The sequence below is a fragment of the Carya illinoinensis genome, chromosome 13 (assembly GCF_018687715.1).
Source record: "Carya illinoinensis cultivar Pawnee chromosome 13, C.illinoinensisPawnee_v1, whole genome shotgun sequence".
Classification (NCBI taxonomy): domain Eukaryota; kingdom Viridiplantae; phylum Streptophyta; class Magnoliopsida; order Fagales; family Juglandaceae; genus Carya; species Carya illinoinensis.
In genome coordinates, this window is record NC_056764.1 from 28,218,632 (window position 1) to 28,235,779 (window position 17,148).

The window sequence follows — 17,148 nt, forward strand, 5'->3', positions numbered from 1 at the left end:
GGTAAAAATATTGATCCCACTCTCTATAGAAGCATGATAGGAAGTCTTTTATATATTACAGCAAGTAGACCTGATATAGCTTTCAGTGTTGGTGTATGTGCTAGATTTCAAGCTAATCCTAAAGAATCCCATCTTACTGCAGTAAAAAGAATCATAAAATATCTTAATGCCACTGTTGATTATGGGATATGGTACTCAAAAGACACTAATCTTACACTTGTTGGCTATTCGGATGCTGATTGGGCTGGGAATGCTGATGATAGGAAGAGTACTACGGGTGGATGTTTTTATATAGGTGGAAATCTTGTAGCTTGGATGAGTAAAAAGCAAAATTCTATTTCTTTATCCACTGCTGAAGCTGAATACATAGCTGCAGGGAGTTGTTGTACTCAGCTATTATGGATAAAAAAATGCTTGGTGATTATGGTTTTTCTCAAGACACTATGACAATATATTGTGATAATTCTAGTGCTATAAGTATTTCCAAAAATCCTGTCCAGCATTCTCGGACCAAGCACATTGATATTCGACATCATTTTATAAGAGACTTGGTTGAGTCTAAAATTATATCCATGGAACATGTGCCTACTGAACATCAATTGGCTGACTTGTTTACTAAACCTTTGGATGGACTTAGATTTGAGTTTTTACGAAAAGCCATTGGCATATGTGATCCCAAGTGAGAGTTTTCTATCCTACTAGTTTAGGATCTTTTCTTCCAGTTTTTTTTTTTTTTTTCCCTTTCTTTAAAAGCATAAATGTTTCAGTTTTTTTTCCCTGTTTTAAAAAAAAATATATCTTATAAAAAAAAACTGGGTTATGTATTTTCTTTAAGGTACATGTTTATTACATCACAGGTTGAGCATGTATGGAATTGCTTTCAAAAAATTTTCTGATCTTATGTATTACTCCTCTTTGTGCAGCTCTCTTTAAGTGTACTAACCCTATAGGTCTTTTTTTGGCAAAGTTCATCTTTATGCACTGTGAGGAACCTATATGTAAGCATTCTATATTTTTTTTTTAAAAAAAAAAGGATGCTCATCAAGAGGGAGTTCATGCCTTGAATTGACTAATACTAGTTGAACCTAGTACTTCTTTAAAGAGCTCTCTTCTTGCCAAACACAAAGAGTGATCCATATAGAAAAAGTCGGTGTTTTTTCATTGCGGAAAAAGACAAACACCTTACACGGATCTATCACCTTGAGTTCTTACAGAAAAAATCGTTGCTCCAATCATTGTGGAAAAAGATGAGCAACCAACATGAACAAAGGTGGTGTACAAACTAGTGTTTGGAGGAGATGCATATGTATCTAGGCCCTAGCATAAAGTTTGACTTTTAAGGTCAAGAAACAAACTCTAGTGAGCATCTTTATAAAAAAAATATATTACCTTTCTTTGAACAAAGGTATCAAAAATATAACACAAAAGAGAGCAATAAACAAAAAAAGGGGGGAAAGCTCATAACATGCTATAATATAAGTATATCACTCACACACTCACCTGAACTTTGGCATTACTGATTCTATGAGGAGTGAACATCCACAAAGAGACTGTTACAAACATGAGTGGGCTAAGGATTATTGAATTTTTTTTTGGTATATTCTGACTTGATCAAACTAAGATGATTTTAGGCATGTTCCTTTTAAAACCAAAACAAAAAAAAAAACAAATCTTTTTCTAAAAAAAAAAATTTTTTTTATAGTTTGTTTTTTTTCTCATTGCTTTGTTCTGTTTTTTTTTTAAAAAAAAAAAAAAAAAAAAAAAAAAAAAAAAAATAGGTGTTCCCAGTATGTTGCATACATGTATTGGGTCTTTTATGCCTAAGTGTAGAAGTCCTAATAGGACTCTTTGGTCTAGCACGTGCACGGGGAGGGTCTTCTTTTAAAACACTTAAGCATACATCTTGGTCTTTGTTTCCTACACTCAGCCCGATTCTCATAAGCCTCCCCTTACCCATTTTCACGGCAGCTTGCTTCCTTCCCCCTAATCCTCCATACACGGTGCTCTTTCCACTCACATTTCTCCATCCTTCCATCTTCAAGGTAAGTATTTTCGGATCCTCTGTTTTTTTTTTTTCTATTCTTTTCTTCTCTCAAGTTTCGGTTTTTGTTGATATCTACAGTTTCTGTGAAGGGTTTTATTTTTTTTATCTTGGTTGTTGGATTGAGCTACACTACTCGGAATTAGGTTGTGTGTATTGATTCTTCTCATTCTATGCATGTATTGAGGAAAAATCTCTATTACACACGGATTCTCTGTTTTTTTTTCCCACGGGTGCACACCAAGTGTTTGTGTTTTTTCCTGACTCACCTCTCTTTTGTTTTGGTCACTTGTTAGGATGGCTCTTTCTTATCTATACATAGTAAGGTTTTCTGCACATATTGTGTTTGGGTTGTTCTCAACGTTCAAGCTTATAAAAAAAAAAAAAAAAAACACCAACCCACCTTTTAATATCACATTTTTGTTTTATCTATTCTTATCCTCTATAAGGTTTGAGAATTATCTTTCTAAACTTGATTCTTGTACTATTTCAGATGAGATTCAAAGAAAGGGCAAAACGCAAAAAGTTCACTACTCCGGTGCCATCCGAGCACTCTTCAAGTGAGGATGTCCCATCACTTGAACCCATGCAATTAGGCGACACTTCTGCCCCTCCTCCATCTCCATCACCATCGGTGCCTGTGCCCACAGAAGCACCTACTGATCGCTTCACCTCCATTGAAGCCGAAAATGCCTATAGAAATACCTTTTCCAAGAGACCCGTCTTGGGTGAGTGGGAGGTAAGCATCCATGACTTTCCTTCGGATGACTTCCAAATTATCCGCCAAATATTCATTGAAAGAGGTTGGGAGAAGCTCACTCATGCCCTTCCTACACCTTGTGTTGAGGTGGTCCGGGAATTTTATTCAAATATAGCCCACTTCAATTTAGATGATCATAGCATCATCTCTACTATTCGTGGGATTCAGATTGAGGTATCTCCTGCTATTCTCCGCAATCTATTTACTCTTCCTGAGGTTGAATCCCCTCTATATCCATATAAGGGCATGGGAGCCCCAACCAAGACTGCAATGCGCAATCTATTTGTTGGTGTCACTGGCCCCAAATGGACTGCCAAGACACACAGACTGCCCCTTCACAATATGCTTCCTAGTATCGGCTTCTGGCCAAAATTGTCTTGACCAATCTCTGGCCCATTAGTCGTCACACTGAAATTTCTCTAGAAAGAGCTTATTTTATGTATGCTCTTGCTACTGGTGTGTCTATTGATTTTCCACGACATGTCATTGATATTATTCATCGCTCACATGTGGAAAAAGAGTTAAATCTCCCCTTTGGAAGTCTAATTACAAAATTGGCCATGATTGCAAAAGTGCCCCTTCGAGCGAATGAACCCACCATGAAGCTGCCAGGGCCTATTTCTGCCTTAACCGTGGTTAAATCAGCAGCTGTCATCACCAAGAAGCGCCCCCTTACTACTGAGTCAGCATCCTCTCCACCTGAACCATCCATCCCCACCTCACAACTACTTGAGCAACTCACCTTGATATCTCAGAAGATGGATAGCTTCACAGCCAAGTGGGAGGCCAGTCAGTCCAAGTTGGAGCAACAATTGGCTGCAGTACGCTCTGATTGTGTACAAGCAAACGATCGACTAGTTCAACTGTCCTTCAATGTCCAACAAATTATGGCCAGCGTAGCAGATTCTGACGAGGAAGTATAGATCTTCATGGCTGATTGTTGACAAAAAGGGGGAGAAAAAGTTTGAGGGGGAGTACATTTGGGGAGCAGCAGCATCTAAGGGGGAGTACATTTGAAAAACTTATCATGTTTTTTTTTTTGGGACTGTAATGCAGATACAATTGGGCATGTATTTTGATTAAGCTAACTGACCATTCTGGTTTTATTAAATCACAACTCTTTATAATATTCTATACTTTTTTGTGATTTGATAGTTGACATATTTTCAGGAAATCTACATTCATCAAACTGGTTTCGTCATCAATCCGCCAAAGGGGGAGATTGTAAAGGCAAAAAATTGGCTAGGATTAGATGAGTAAATGATAAGGCTTATCTTATCATATTATTTATTATTGTTAGATGAATGTAAAAATAATTATTAATTTATGTCTAAACAATGTTGAGTCTATCTAGAAATATTAGGAGTTGTTTAGATAAGTTCCTGAAGTCAAAATCGAGTTCTGTTAGCAGTACACTTATCTAGAAGAAATCAGAACAGAATTCAGTCTATATCAGAAGAAGTTATCCCGAAGTGTTAGCAGTCCGTCGGGACGCGTTTTCGCGTCTGTTGCTAACCGTCAGCAGAGTCCTACTGCAACTAGAATTCTTTTCAGATCTTCTATTTAAAAGGGACTCGGTTTTGTATCTCTTTAAGGACTTCAAGCCACGAATTTTACAGGGATATTCTGTGTGTTTATGAGAGAAAATTCACTTGAGAATTTTTATGGGATTTTTCATATCTTCTTGAGTGTGATCGTGCTTTGAGTGGGAAGCAACATCGATTGAGTGTCAGCCTTTGGAGTTCCAGAAGGGAGGTCAACATTTGAAGATCGCCAGAGGTTCTGGCTGCTATTGTGGTAGAAGACAAACGGGTCGTTTGTCTAGGCAAGTAAGAGAGTCGAATTGCAAAGGTTTTGTAATTGATTATTACTTGTAATTGTTCTTCAAATAATGAGATTGACTTTCCTAGATTTGGCTGTCCCGTAGGGTTTTACCTTTAAAGAGTTCTTTAAAGGGTTTCCCTTCGTAACCAATCGTTGTGTCTTGCAAGTTTGATTATTTATTTTAAAGTATTTGATTCATTTCATAATCTTTATAATTGAGATCTAACTAATTTGTTCAAGGAAATTGGTAGACAATTTCGTGGTTTTACAGGGGTACATTGGGAATTTCATAAAGGATGACCTCTTGGAAGTTGCAAAAGATTTTTTCTAGGGTGCTCCTTTGTCCAGCTTTTATTCTTCCTCTTTTATTATTATAATTCCAAAGGTGGTTAATCATTCGAGCTTTGACAAATTTTGCCCTATTAGTCTTTGTTCCGTAGCTTATAAATTTTTTTCAAAGATTATTGTTTTTCGACTCATGAATATTGTTGATAAGCTGGTCTCACACGAGCAAGGAGCTTTTATCCCTGAGCGTAGCATCTTTGAAAATATCACGCTGGCACAGGAAATGGTCCATTCTTTGCATAAAAAAAGGACAGGAGGTAATGTGATGGTGAAACTGGATATGGCCAAAGCATACGATAGGGTAAATTGGAGTTTTCTTTTGGAGGTACTGAAGTCGTTTGGGTTTGCTTAGAATTTTTGCAATCTTATAAAAAATTGTGGAGGGCCTGTGGTTCTCAGTGATGATGAACGGAACTCCAAAGGGTTTTTTTCAATCAGGGCGAGGCTTGCGCCAAGGGGATCCCCTCTGTCCGTTATTATTTATTATCATGGAAGAGGTCTTAACAAGATTACTTCGGCAAAATTTTGAGGAGGGTCGCATTGGGCAATTTTATCATCCAATTGGAGCACCAAAAGTGTCTCATTTATTATATGCGAATGATATCCTTATCTTTGCTAATGGAGGGAAGAGGTCGATTAAACATTTAATGCAGGTTCTTGAGACTTATGAGAGGTGGTCAGGTCAAAAAATCAGCAAAGCCAAGTCAGCAATTTTCTTGTCAAAACATATTAGCCCAGCTCGTAAAAGAAGTTTATTAAGAAGTACCGGATTCGCGGAAGGCAAGTTCCCACTGACGTATTTTGGTGCGCCCTTGGTTTCAGGCAAGTTAACTTCTCGAATGATGGAGTTGCTAGTGGATAAGATACAAGCAAAAATTGCCTGGTGGAAACTTATATTGCTTTCGCAAGGTGGAAGATTAATTTTGCTCAGACATGTTTTAGCCAGCATGTCGATACATTTAATGTCCGTTATTTTTGTCCCGATGAGTATCATATATTGCATCAATTCTCTCTTGGAAAATTTCTAGTGGGGCAAGGTGGAAGGTAAAAGAAAAGTCCATTGGTTCTCTTGGGGGAAGGTTTGCAAACCAGTCTTGGAAGGGGGATTGGGGGGGGGGGGTGCGAGACCTCAAGGAAGTCCAGAAATCTTTACGTATGAAACTTGCGTTTAGATTGATTACTTCTAATAATTTATGGGCAGCTTTTTTCAGGGCCAAATACTGTCGACATAGCCATATTCTAGCTCGGAAGGAATGTCCCAATGATTCATGGTTTTGGAGATCGATGTTGGCTGCCATTCCGGAAGTTATGGAAAATATGATAGTCTTGGTGCGAGGAGGAAATTCCTCTTTCTAGTTTGACCGGTGGCTTTCTTCTGGTCCTTTATCAGTAGGCACAAAGGGCATAATTAATACTAAACTGAGCATTCGAGAGTGTTGGGATCAAAACAATTGGAATTCTGCTGCATTATTGGAACTGGTGGGAGCTGAAAGAATGCGAGAGATATTGCTCAATATTCAGCTTGGAAAAAGAGGTGAGGACGTGCATATATGGAAGCCAATAGCTAATGGTAACTTTTCTACCAAAACAGGTTGAGAGGTAGTAAGGAAGCATGGTGAAAGCTTAGAGTGGAGTGACTGGTTTTGGCATCCCTTAATTCCAAAGAGAATTTCCATTTGTGTATGGAAAGCCTGGTTCAAATGTTTGCCCGTAGATGCAAGTGTTCAAGCGAAAGGTATTGCAATGGCTTCAGCACGCGATTGCTGTATGAAAAGGGCCCAGGAAAATTGTGATCACATCCTCTCTTCGGGTAAGATAGCATTAGAAATCTAGCGCCGAGCTAGTGTACTATTGGGGGCACCATTCAACGTGAGCATCCCTTGGAAAAACAGAGTATCAAGCTAGTTTTTTAATGCCAAAAAATCATCGATCAAAGGTCTTTTATTTGGGGTAATGCCGAGTGTGATAACATGGTGCCTATGGAAGAGGAGATGTAAGGCAAGAATGGAAGGGGTTCAACAAACCGTAGAACAAGTGTGGAGACAAATAAGGCACTGGGCTAGTGCTATTGTAGCAAATCATAAGGCAGTTCATTATATGTCAACAGTGGACATGGAATTAGTATAGGAGTTCAATATTCCGCATCATCCCATCCGTGCAAGACCAAGCAGGTATGTGACATGGAACAAGCCCCCTATTGGATGGGTTAAACTCAACTGTGATGGTAGTTGTAGGGAAAATCTAGGCAACTCAGGAGGTGGGAGAATTATTCGGGATTACCGTGGTAACGTACTTGCGGCTTTTTCTAGTACTTTCGGGCATGGCACGAATAATAGTGCTGAACTTAAAGCATTATTGGAAGGTATTCGGTTGTGTAAACGGCTTCACCTTTTGAATGTGATAATTGAATGTGACTCGCATATTGTGGTGGACTGGCTTCGGAAAAAAAAAAAATGCATGTTATGGTACCTTTGGGATTTTTGGGAGGATTTAGTGGCGAACTTGGAAGGGGTAAATTTCATGGTGATGCACTAGTATAGGGAAGGGAATGGCGCAGTTGATTTTCTTGCTAGGGAGGGGGAAATGGGAAAAAATGTGGTTTATGAAGTAGGGCCGTCACTACCTCGTCCTCTTAAGGGAATTCTTTGCTTGGATAAGTGGGTCTCCCCTCATTTTGTAAATAGGTGGTTTAGTTTTGGTTTTCATAAGTGGCATAAGTCTTGTTGGGATGGGTGGTTTCTGATTGGTCTTTTATTGTTTTGTTGGTTTTATTCTATGCTGGTTTTGATGTCTTGAGATTGTTTGTTCCTAAGATATTCCTCCGCTATAAGTAAGGGTTTTATATAAACTTGGATCAGGACCACGCCGTGAGTCCGGCTATTTAAAAAATATATATTATATGTATATGTAATATGTTAAAGAATTTATTTTCAAGAAAAAAGTAATGTTGAAAAGCATAATATTTTTATACTTACATATATATATATATCAAAATGGAAAACTAAATTTTATGTAAAAATAACTAAAGTTAGAAACAACTAATTACTTTTTAACTAAATGCATGTGAAAAAAGAAATACAATATTTATCATATAAAATGCATGCAACACACAATGCAATTCACTACATATATTACATTATTTGGTATTTATACATTTTATTACAAAACACAAAATTACAATATATGAATTATAAAATCAATAGCATGGTCTTCCACTAGCAACTTTTATTCTAGTATTAATCCAACTCAATGGCTTTTTTTTAGGGTTCAGATGTGAATACCAAAAAATTAAAAAAAAAAAAAAAAGTTAAAACCACTAGCTAGAGGTTGCCACACTCAACATATTTCCTAAAAGAAATGAGTTAATCTCACACCATCCAAAAAGAAAATGCTACAGCCTCTAGTATCAATATTAACAACCTTTTCTATTAATAAAACTCATTACTTCTTTCAATATAGCTTGTAATTGACAAGCAGGGCAATCAACACAAAGGCATCATTAACTACGTGTTAAGACAAAACTTTTGTCTGCTACAAGTATAAAGTTAAGTTCTAGTGGTGGGGAGTTAATTAACTTTTAGTGGTGGGGAATTAATTAATTGCTTGCAACTTCCTCACTCATGTGGACATAGCATGCGTCATGGGGTACATACTACTAACATCTCCCACTTCTCCCACTTCTCCACATTGGGTGTCATGCCCGGCTATTAGCAATCTCTTCCTAATCTCTCATTCAATTATCCCTCATATAGAAAACAAAGTGTGTGACCTAACAAGAAGACAAAGGATAAGAGTACTATATTAAGTTACCATCTTACTAAAATAGTACATCACTCATAACATCTCATCTACACCCCAGACTATTTGATCTTACTAAGTCTATGGTCATTAATCCTTTACAAGCCTATAACTCAAATCAATTCTTAACCCCACATTATATAATATGATCATGATTATATTGAGTCAAAATGATATAATCGCTCGGGCTATGAGACATTAAATAACAAGTAAGAATCCAAACTAGTCACTCTCTTGTATGGTCGTCCATAGCACATATAGTATGAATGTATATTACGAACTCCAATTCAATTGGGTTTGTCACATTCAAACATTGTAGGAATCTTAGTCTAGTCACCACAAAGGCGTCTTAACTTGAGTTTCTTAGCACAGTCGCTAATTGCGCCTATCTAAGATCTCACATTTCGCTTTAATTAGATTTCATGAAGTTGTGAAAATACTTCAAATACGACTCTTGAAAAGTCTCTTCTTAGCCAAATTAAGAAGACGTTTTTTAAATTTATCTTGAATGCTTCCAAAGCATTAAAATATTTACTTGTTCAATTTCCAAGTGGCAAAGTAATCAGTTTGTCTCATGTTACTCGCTATTCAAGCCCCAAGATGATAATCTATGTGAGAGGACTAATCTTTGACTGGTAACATCTTTGTAATGTGTGTTTTTTCACTTAGTATCAATTAACTTATAATATGAGATAAACACAATCTCACCGTTGCAATAGATACTAATAGTATCAAATGTACAATAATGTTTAAGGTATCCTTAATACAACATATATCAAATCGATAAAGTCTCAAACTCCTAGCATGAGTTTGGAAAATATTTACTGCTAGTAGCTTTAGTAAGAGGATCGGTTACCATCTTGTTAGTAGAGATATGTTATAGGATCACCTCACCTTGTACAACCAACATCTCGAATGTAATGAAAATGAATATCTATGTGGTTGGTTCTGCTATAGTATTTGGGATCCTTGGCATGTGTCAAAGCTGCCATATAATCCATATATATATCTTAACAGTTTTATCTGCAAGAGCCGTAACCTCTAGGTGCTAAAAGATTTCCCAAATGAAACAATCTTTTGTTTAGTTGTTGAACAATCAACGTACTTTGATTCAATTGTGGACAAATCAATGCATGATCGTTTCTTGTTACATAAAAAATAAAAATAAAAATAAAAAAAAACCTCCTCCTCTAAGCATAAATGTGTAACTCATCATGGACGTACACTCATTTTTATCACTGGCCTAATCAACATCTTTATATCCCTTTAGTCTCATGTCTCTACCCTGATAGCAAAGAATTAGGTTTGATATCCCATGAAGGTAATAAAAAATCCTCTTAATTGGTTACCAACAAACAGGCCTTGGGTTACTCTCATAATGACTAACTAATCCAACTGCAAAGCAAATGTTAAGTCGTGTACATAACATAGCATACATCAGGCTTCCAACTACACTTGCATTAGAAACTCTAGTCATCTCTTTTCTTTTCTCATCATTCTTAGGGAAATATTCTAGGCTTAATGTATAACTATTCTCAATTGAAATGTCTATGGGTTTGGAGTTGAGCATATGGAATTGTTTTAGAATTTTCTTAATATAATTCTCTTGAGACAAGCCAATAAACTTCCTAGAAAAATCCCTCAAAATTTTAACGCTCAACACATAATTTACTTCACCTATGTCCTTCATCTCAAAAGTAGAAGATAACTACTCTTCTATAGCAACAATTATCTCCATATCATTTACAGCTAATAAAATGTCAATCAATGTTCAAAGATAAAATTAGAAAACTCTTTCTGTATGTTTGACATGCACACAATGGTCCTCTTCTTGCATTTCAAAGTCAATTGAAGTGATAGTCTCAGGAAATTTAAAGTACTGTTGTCTAGATGATTGTTTCAAGCCATAAATAGAATGTTTCGGCTAGCATACTTTGTGCTCTTGTCCCTCAACATCAAAACTAATAGGTTGATCCATATAAATCTCCTCATCCGGTTCTCCATTGAGAAATACAATTTTCACATCTATTTAAAAAAGTTTCAAATCTAGATGTGCAACTTATAGTTACAATGAGGTGAATGAAAGCAAATCTCAATACAAGGAAGAATGTTTCTTCATAATCTATACCCTCTCTTTGGTTATAACCCTTCACCATGAGTCAAGTCTTGTACTTGTCAATTGATCTATTTGTTGGCGCTTAATTTTTAAAACCCATTTATTTCCAATAGATTTATGCTTAGGTGGAAGATCAACTAACTCCTAAATTTGATTCTTTGCCATACTACTCATCTCATCTCTTATAAGAACTAATCATTCATTTGAATTAGGTGAACTTATTGCTTTGTCATAAGAAGCAAGCTTATTAAAGTTACACGGAGCCCACATGAAAGAGTCTCATTCAATCTCAAAATGAACATGAGGAATGGTTCCACATTTGTTTCTACATAACTAAGACTCTTTTGACCCAATCTCTAGTGGTACACTCCCACTATCTTTTGCAATTTTAGAATATAATAATTCTCCACCCTGAGCAAAAGATGGTATAACTCCCTTAAGTTCTTACAACTCAAAAAGTTCAAGACATTTCTTTACTTCACCAGTATTGAGAAAATTATTCTCAATAAATATGACATCACGCGACTTTATTTCCGTCATTCATTTGTTATGATGTTTACCATACATTACATAATCCGTTTGAGCTCTTTGAATATCTTATGAAGATATGCTTATTTGCTCTGGAGCCAAGTTTCCCATATCTTTGAATATCTCATTTAATTTGCCTCTATTTCAGTGACACTTGTCTCGATATTGTTGGGGGATGTCCAGCCATCACAATTATTATTTAAACTCCTTTCTTCGTATTTTTCTATATCCTGACCTTGCATCCTCTTTTGAAACCTTTTTTTTTTTTTTTGCTATGGTTCTTCTCCTCAAAACTCTAACTATTCACCTTTCTTTCGATATATGCTGTCACCAATGGCGCCTTGTAATACTTCTTGTTTCAGTTCTCGTGGCTCCTGTACTTCAACTCAAAGGGCATCACTTGGTAGTAGTACAATTCATGATCTGTTGTGAAAGAAGTCTTCTCTTGATCATCTCGGTTTATTTGAATTTTGTTATACGCCAAATCGGCATCCATGAAACTCAACACTCGAGGTCCCTTAGTAGATTCTACTATTAAATCAACACGCAGCAAGGGAAAACTTTCCTTTGGACACTCATTGTTTAAGTCGGTGAAGTCAACGCATATTCTCCATTTGCCATTTGACTTCTTCACCAAAACCACGTTGGAGAGCTACTGTGGATGTGAGCCTCCCTAATGAACCCTTCAACTAATAGTCATTCTACTTCTTTAACTATTGCTGTGTATTTCTCGGTACTAAAACTCCTTCGTTTCTACCAGGTCTTTTTGGCCTTAGGGTTTACACAGAGGAGATACTCGATTACCTCATTGTTGATTCTAGAAATGTCTTTATGGCTCCAAGTGAACATGTCTTAGTGTTCAATCAATAGTTTCTTTAACTATTGGCTTACTTCAGATCCCATTCTAGTTCCAATCCTCAGTGTTGCTTCAGGATAGTCCAGGTTTAGTACTAAAACTCCTTCATTTCTATTGGATATTTTTGGCCTTGGGGCTTACACAGAGGCGATGTTTGATTATCTCATTGTCGATTTTGGGCATGTCTTCATGGCTCCAAGTGAACACGTCTTTGTGGTTTATCAGGAGTTGCTTTAACCGTTACGTTACTTCTAATCCCATTCTGGTTCCAATCCTCATCGTTCCTTCAAGATAGTCTGGGTCTAGGGTTATAAGCTCCAAAGGTTTGTTCGCCTCTGTTTGTCTTGGGTTATGCTCATCCCTTATTTCGACCTCGTGGTCCATGAGTTTAGGTGGTGGCGGTGGTAGTGCTTCACTAGGCCCCAAACTTTCTATCACTTGTACGTCTCTTCCCTTGTTTTTGAACTCCTGCGCATAGCATTCTTGTGCCTATAATTGCTCACCGTGCACTTGTCCTACTCCTTCCTCTATCAGGAACTTTATCTTTTGGTGGTAGGTGGAGGTTATAGCCTTCAAGTGATTCAGAGTTGGGTGCCCAAGAATGGCATTGTAAGATGAGGGGGCCTTAATCACCATAGAGTCGATCATGGTAGTGGTTGTGTAGGGCCCTTTCCCTATAAACATAGGTAGTGTTATCGTGCCCACATGTGGGATTGCGTCCCTTGATAATCCTTTTAGCAATGTGGGTGAAGGGCGCAGTTGGCTTGGGTCAAATCCCAATTTTGTAAAGGCATCCCAATTAAGGACATCAGTCGAGCTTCCATTATCAACTAGAATTCTCAAGGTAGTGTAGTTGGCCACCCGTAATGTTACTACTAGTGTGACTTCATGGGGGTATTGGACCCCATTGCAATCTTCATCACCAAAGGATATGGAGATGGCCTTCCGGTTCTTTGTTTGCTTTGGTGGCCTCTTTATTACGAATACTTTTTCGTATCTGGCCCTTCTAGCATGTGTCTTTCTTTTAGAAGAGGTGGGGCCACATCCGATTAAACATTCTACTATTGTCCCGATCTCTTCTAATGGTGCATTGTTCCTATTAAGACTTTGGTGGGGATTCGCCATATCTTCCTTCTTCATTTTGGTCATTCACTTCTGCGTGGTGATCTGTTACCCATTATGCTACTGAATCGCCATTAATGATGCACGGATTTAAAATCCATATTAGCCATGTGTTTTGACAGTACGTTGGGGTCTCTAGATTGCAGAGCGGGCTCTTGGTTTTGGGTTCGATTGTGAGCCTTTGAGACGTGGGGTCTGGCCCGTTTCCTTTAAGGGAATATTTGACCTAACGTACATTGAGGATATAAAATGGATAAAAAATCTTCAGGCTTTGAGACTTTTCTCGAGAATAATTGATAAATAGAATGGCTTCTTTAAACTTGAAAAAAAAAAATGCAATAATTACTAGATTATTTTTATAGAACGATGATTTTAATTAGTACTTAATAATAGTTTGTTAATAAAATTATAAGCAGAGAAGTTTTTTGAGAAATATATATGTAATAATATTGATCTCCCATCTTGGTTAATTGGAGTTTAGTATATTCTAATTTATTTAATTACCTAATTATATATTATATCACGAAGTGTCATTTTACGTACATCAGGCTTTTACATGATCATGATCCAATATATAGTACGTACGTAGACATTAATTAATAAAAATAGATCGACATGCATACATGAAGGAATAAATTAATCTATAATTAATTATTGACTGAAAGCGATAGAAGATCAACGTAGTACTGGCTGATCCATCCTTTGATGATCTGAACCTCCACCTCTCGCTGTCTAACCAACCACTCTGGATCACTTTGATTTGCATGAAGAATATCCAAGCAATGAGATCCTGCAAATACTTAAATGATCAAAATTTGTAGACCAATTCATGATCACTATATTTATATATATATACACATTAAATTAATGGCATCGACCGGCTATGGAAAATCAATCGGATTCTATTAAAATTTGATCGGTTTTATAATGCTCTCTTAGCTTGAAATTTATAATGTGTTGACCAGCAGGAATACATACCGTTAACTGTATGGATGGCAACGATACTCTCTGATATGTTTACAAGCACCCTACAGGATTAATCAGAAATATATTATATAATTGCTGTTAGAGTACAGCTTGCAGGCTGCTAGGATTAATGAAATATATTATATATTACCCTCCGCTACTATAAGGATCTCTGAGACCATTGGAGAATATGATGTTGCTTCCAAGCTTGTGGAGAACCAATTTTATATCCTGCAATGTTTTGCCATTCAAAAACACAGAATATTGCATTTAGTTAATACTCTAAATGAAATATATATATATATATATATATAGGGCTACCAAAAAACTATTTGCAGACAGAAGTTGTAAAAATTAAGTGAAGATATTATATATATATGTATACACATACATGGCCTCCATAGTAAGTAGTGACCCAATGTGGGCGAGAAGGTACACCATATAAGCTTCTGCACTCCTCAATGAAGCTGCTTAGGTTAAAAGGTGACGGCTGGAACATAGTATTATTGGAAATTCCAATGGGTATCACCATCTCAGTGCACGTCTAAATGCAAGGACAATTAAAGTCATTTTCGTAAAATATAGAGACTAAAATCAATTACAATATTATCACAGCTTTCACGTAGGGGTCTAGCTACTGGAAGTTTTCAATTTTACAGTAAATTAATAGTACCATTTACCTGCCATCTCCAACCTACAGTTGTTTCAGATATATTTTGGGGTGCATTGACATAGCATGTTCTATTTCCAGTATAGGCAACAACACCTGCAAATACTTTGTCCAGAATATCTGTTTCAGGAGGAGCTCCATCTATGCCACCGCAGACAATGGTAACCGGATATTTTGGTGGACTGTTATATTGAGCCGCACGGGCATACATCGACACCAAATAGTTCTTGAGCACATCAACTGAGTTTAGGGGACTGGAAAGATAAAATATAAAAGGAGTCAATATCACAATTAATATTAGTACTGATATTGTTCTTGTCACTCTGTTGATGGTAAAAGCATTTTAGGTTCTGTTTGGCCACTGAAAATTCTCATATGAGAATTTTAAGTTTTAAAATTAAATATTAAAATATTATATTTTAATATTATTATTGTACTGGGATTTGAAAAAGTTAAGAAAAAGTTAAATTATTTATTATATTTTGTATGGAGATTTGAGAAAGTTGTAATGATGAGATGAGAATTGGAGCCAAGCAGAACCTTAATGTCTAATGTCTTTACGTACTTGCAAGTCTTGAATGTCATGCTAAGGACAGAAAGACCATTGGGCTTAGATGCAACTTCATCGATTATAGACCACGAATTTTTTATATTTTGGTAGCAAGTCTCACTAGCTTCCTGCACAGCAGCACATGCAATGTCGCGAGTGGGGTAAAATAAAGGAAAAATAAATAATACATATTTAATTCAGATGCTTACCCTAAAATCCTTGGTGACAATAGAGTAATATCCATCTTGTGGGGTTATGTCATCGAAGTAAAGGATTGGAGCTGACGAGGCCAAGGCTCCAATGGCAACTTGAGGATACTTTAGCCGAAACCATGAAGCTAGCACTGATCGATCAGCAAAATGATCAGAAAGGTACATTAAAAGAATTCCAATCTATCAAAATTCAGTTCATACTCATTATCCAAAAGGAAATTAATTAAGCAATTCGTCACGTACTTCCTCCATATGATCCTCCAATTACAATTACTGGAGAATTTTGTGCTTGTAGTTTTTCCTTTAAATAGATGATGATTTCTGCATAATCTGCTATAGCTTGGGCTGAGTTGAAGTACCCGAGAGTGCTTGCATTTCCAAGTGCTACTTTCCTGCTTGACCCCAATGGTATTGACTCCCCATAATATCGGTGCTAATTAATGAAAAAAAATAATGATTTCTGAGCAACTAATTTAGTTGACACCCAAAAGCGAATTAAGACTCAGATAGATAGAATGTTGATTACGTTGAAGTGTGTGTATGCATATATGTTCATGTGCCACGGCTTTGAAATAGAATTATACGTACCTCTATGTATACTAAGAGAGCCTTAAACTCCGCGGCGTTATCAGTGAGAAATCCGATGACTCTTAGATCGCCATCCAACGGTGCTTCTGCGCCAAGATAAGCTAAAATTGGTGCGCTACGATTTGCACCATCCCAATACTTAGAATTGATCACATATCTTTGCTGAAAAGTGGAGTAGCTTTCGGGCATATAGTTGAAGTGATCAAGTGTTTGATTATAGTAAAATGTTTCGAAGTCATCCGAAACATTTGTAGAGAATACTGTTTCAGGATCTTGCAGAATTCCTCCAAGCGGACTCAATCTAGGAATATCGAATAGCGTTGTTGCAGTAGTAGTACTGAGTACATAGGTTGAGATGATAGGAAAGAAGGTCAAAGGAAGCCATTGCAATGAAGATATTGGAGATTTCATGATATCTTTTGATACAAGTGTCTGTTTCAACAACCGGACGCCTAAGCTAGAATATAATTGACAACCCACAATAATTCCCCATATAGACTCAAGAAATTTTACTCCCTGAAGATTGGTTTTTTTGGCTCAGTATTCTGCTATAAAATATTATCTCCACCAACAACTTAATGATGCTTATTGCTTTTCTGAATATATAGAGGGACGTGGCCCACAAGCATAAGGGCCTTTGGTCATTGGTTTTTGTCACGCGTAAACCATTTATCTTTTGGGCAGTAATTGCCAGGTTCGCACCGGGAAAAGGTCTCTCACTAATGTTTTCTTTTTCTTACTATGAAAATGGATGTTGATGGATTCAGTTCAA

The 17,148-nt window shown here is 36.8% G+C and overlaps 2 protein-coding genes across 2 annotated transcripts; both read right to left on the bottom strand.

Annotated features, from left to right (window-relative positions):
* Positions 1-12,757: 12,757 nt before the first annotated feature.
* LOC122291102 lies at positions 12,758-13,393 on the bottom strand. The gene has a single exon (XM_043098749.1). It carries the CDS (start codon positions 13,391-13,393, stop codon positions 12,758-12,760), a length of 636 nt encoding a protein of 211 aa, XP_042954683.1.
* A 482-nt stretch (positions 13,394-13,875) lies between these two features.
* On the bottom strand, positions 13,876-16,926 carry LOC122292505 (lysosomal Pro-X carboxypeptidase-like). The gene is made up of 9 exons (XM_043100896.1): positions 16,377-16,926; positions 16,032-16,221; positions 15,786-15,919; positions 15,592-15,704; positions 15,037-15,280; positions 14,748-14,900; positions 14,508-14,587; positions 14,369-14,418; positions 13,876-14,180 (listed from the first exon to the last, which is right to left on the bottom strand). The coding sequence occupies exons 1-9, from the start codon at positions 16,785-16,787 to the stop codon at positions 14,038-14,040; spliced, it is 1,518 nt and encodes a 505-aa protein (XP_042956830.1). The 5' UTR covers positions 16,788-16,926; the 3' UTR covers positions 13,876-14,037.
* Between the last annotated feature and the right edge of the window lie 222 nt (positions 16,927-17,148).

Bases quoted from the DNA above. Each gene is read 5' to 3' on its own strand.
- LOC122292505 (XM_043100896.1), bottom strand. From the start codon at position 16,787: ATGAAATCTCCAATATCTTCATTGCAATGGCTTCCTTTGACCTTCTTT. The intron at 16,222-16,376 runs GTACGTATAATT...TTCATTAATTAG, and splicing joins CTCTCTTAGTATACATAGAG to CACCGATATTATGGGGAGTC. The intron at 15,920-16,031 runs GTACGTGACGAA...CTGATCGATCAG, and splicing joins TGGAGGATCATATGGAGGAA to TGCTAGCTTCATGGTTTCGG.
- LOC122291102 (XM_043098749.1), bottom strand. From the start codon at position 13,393: ATGGCGAATCCCCACCAAAGTCTTAATAGGAACAATGCACCATTAGAA.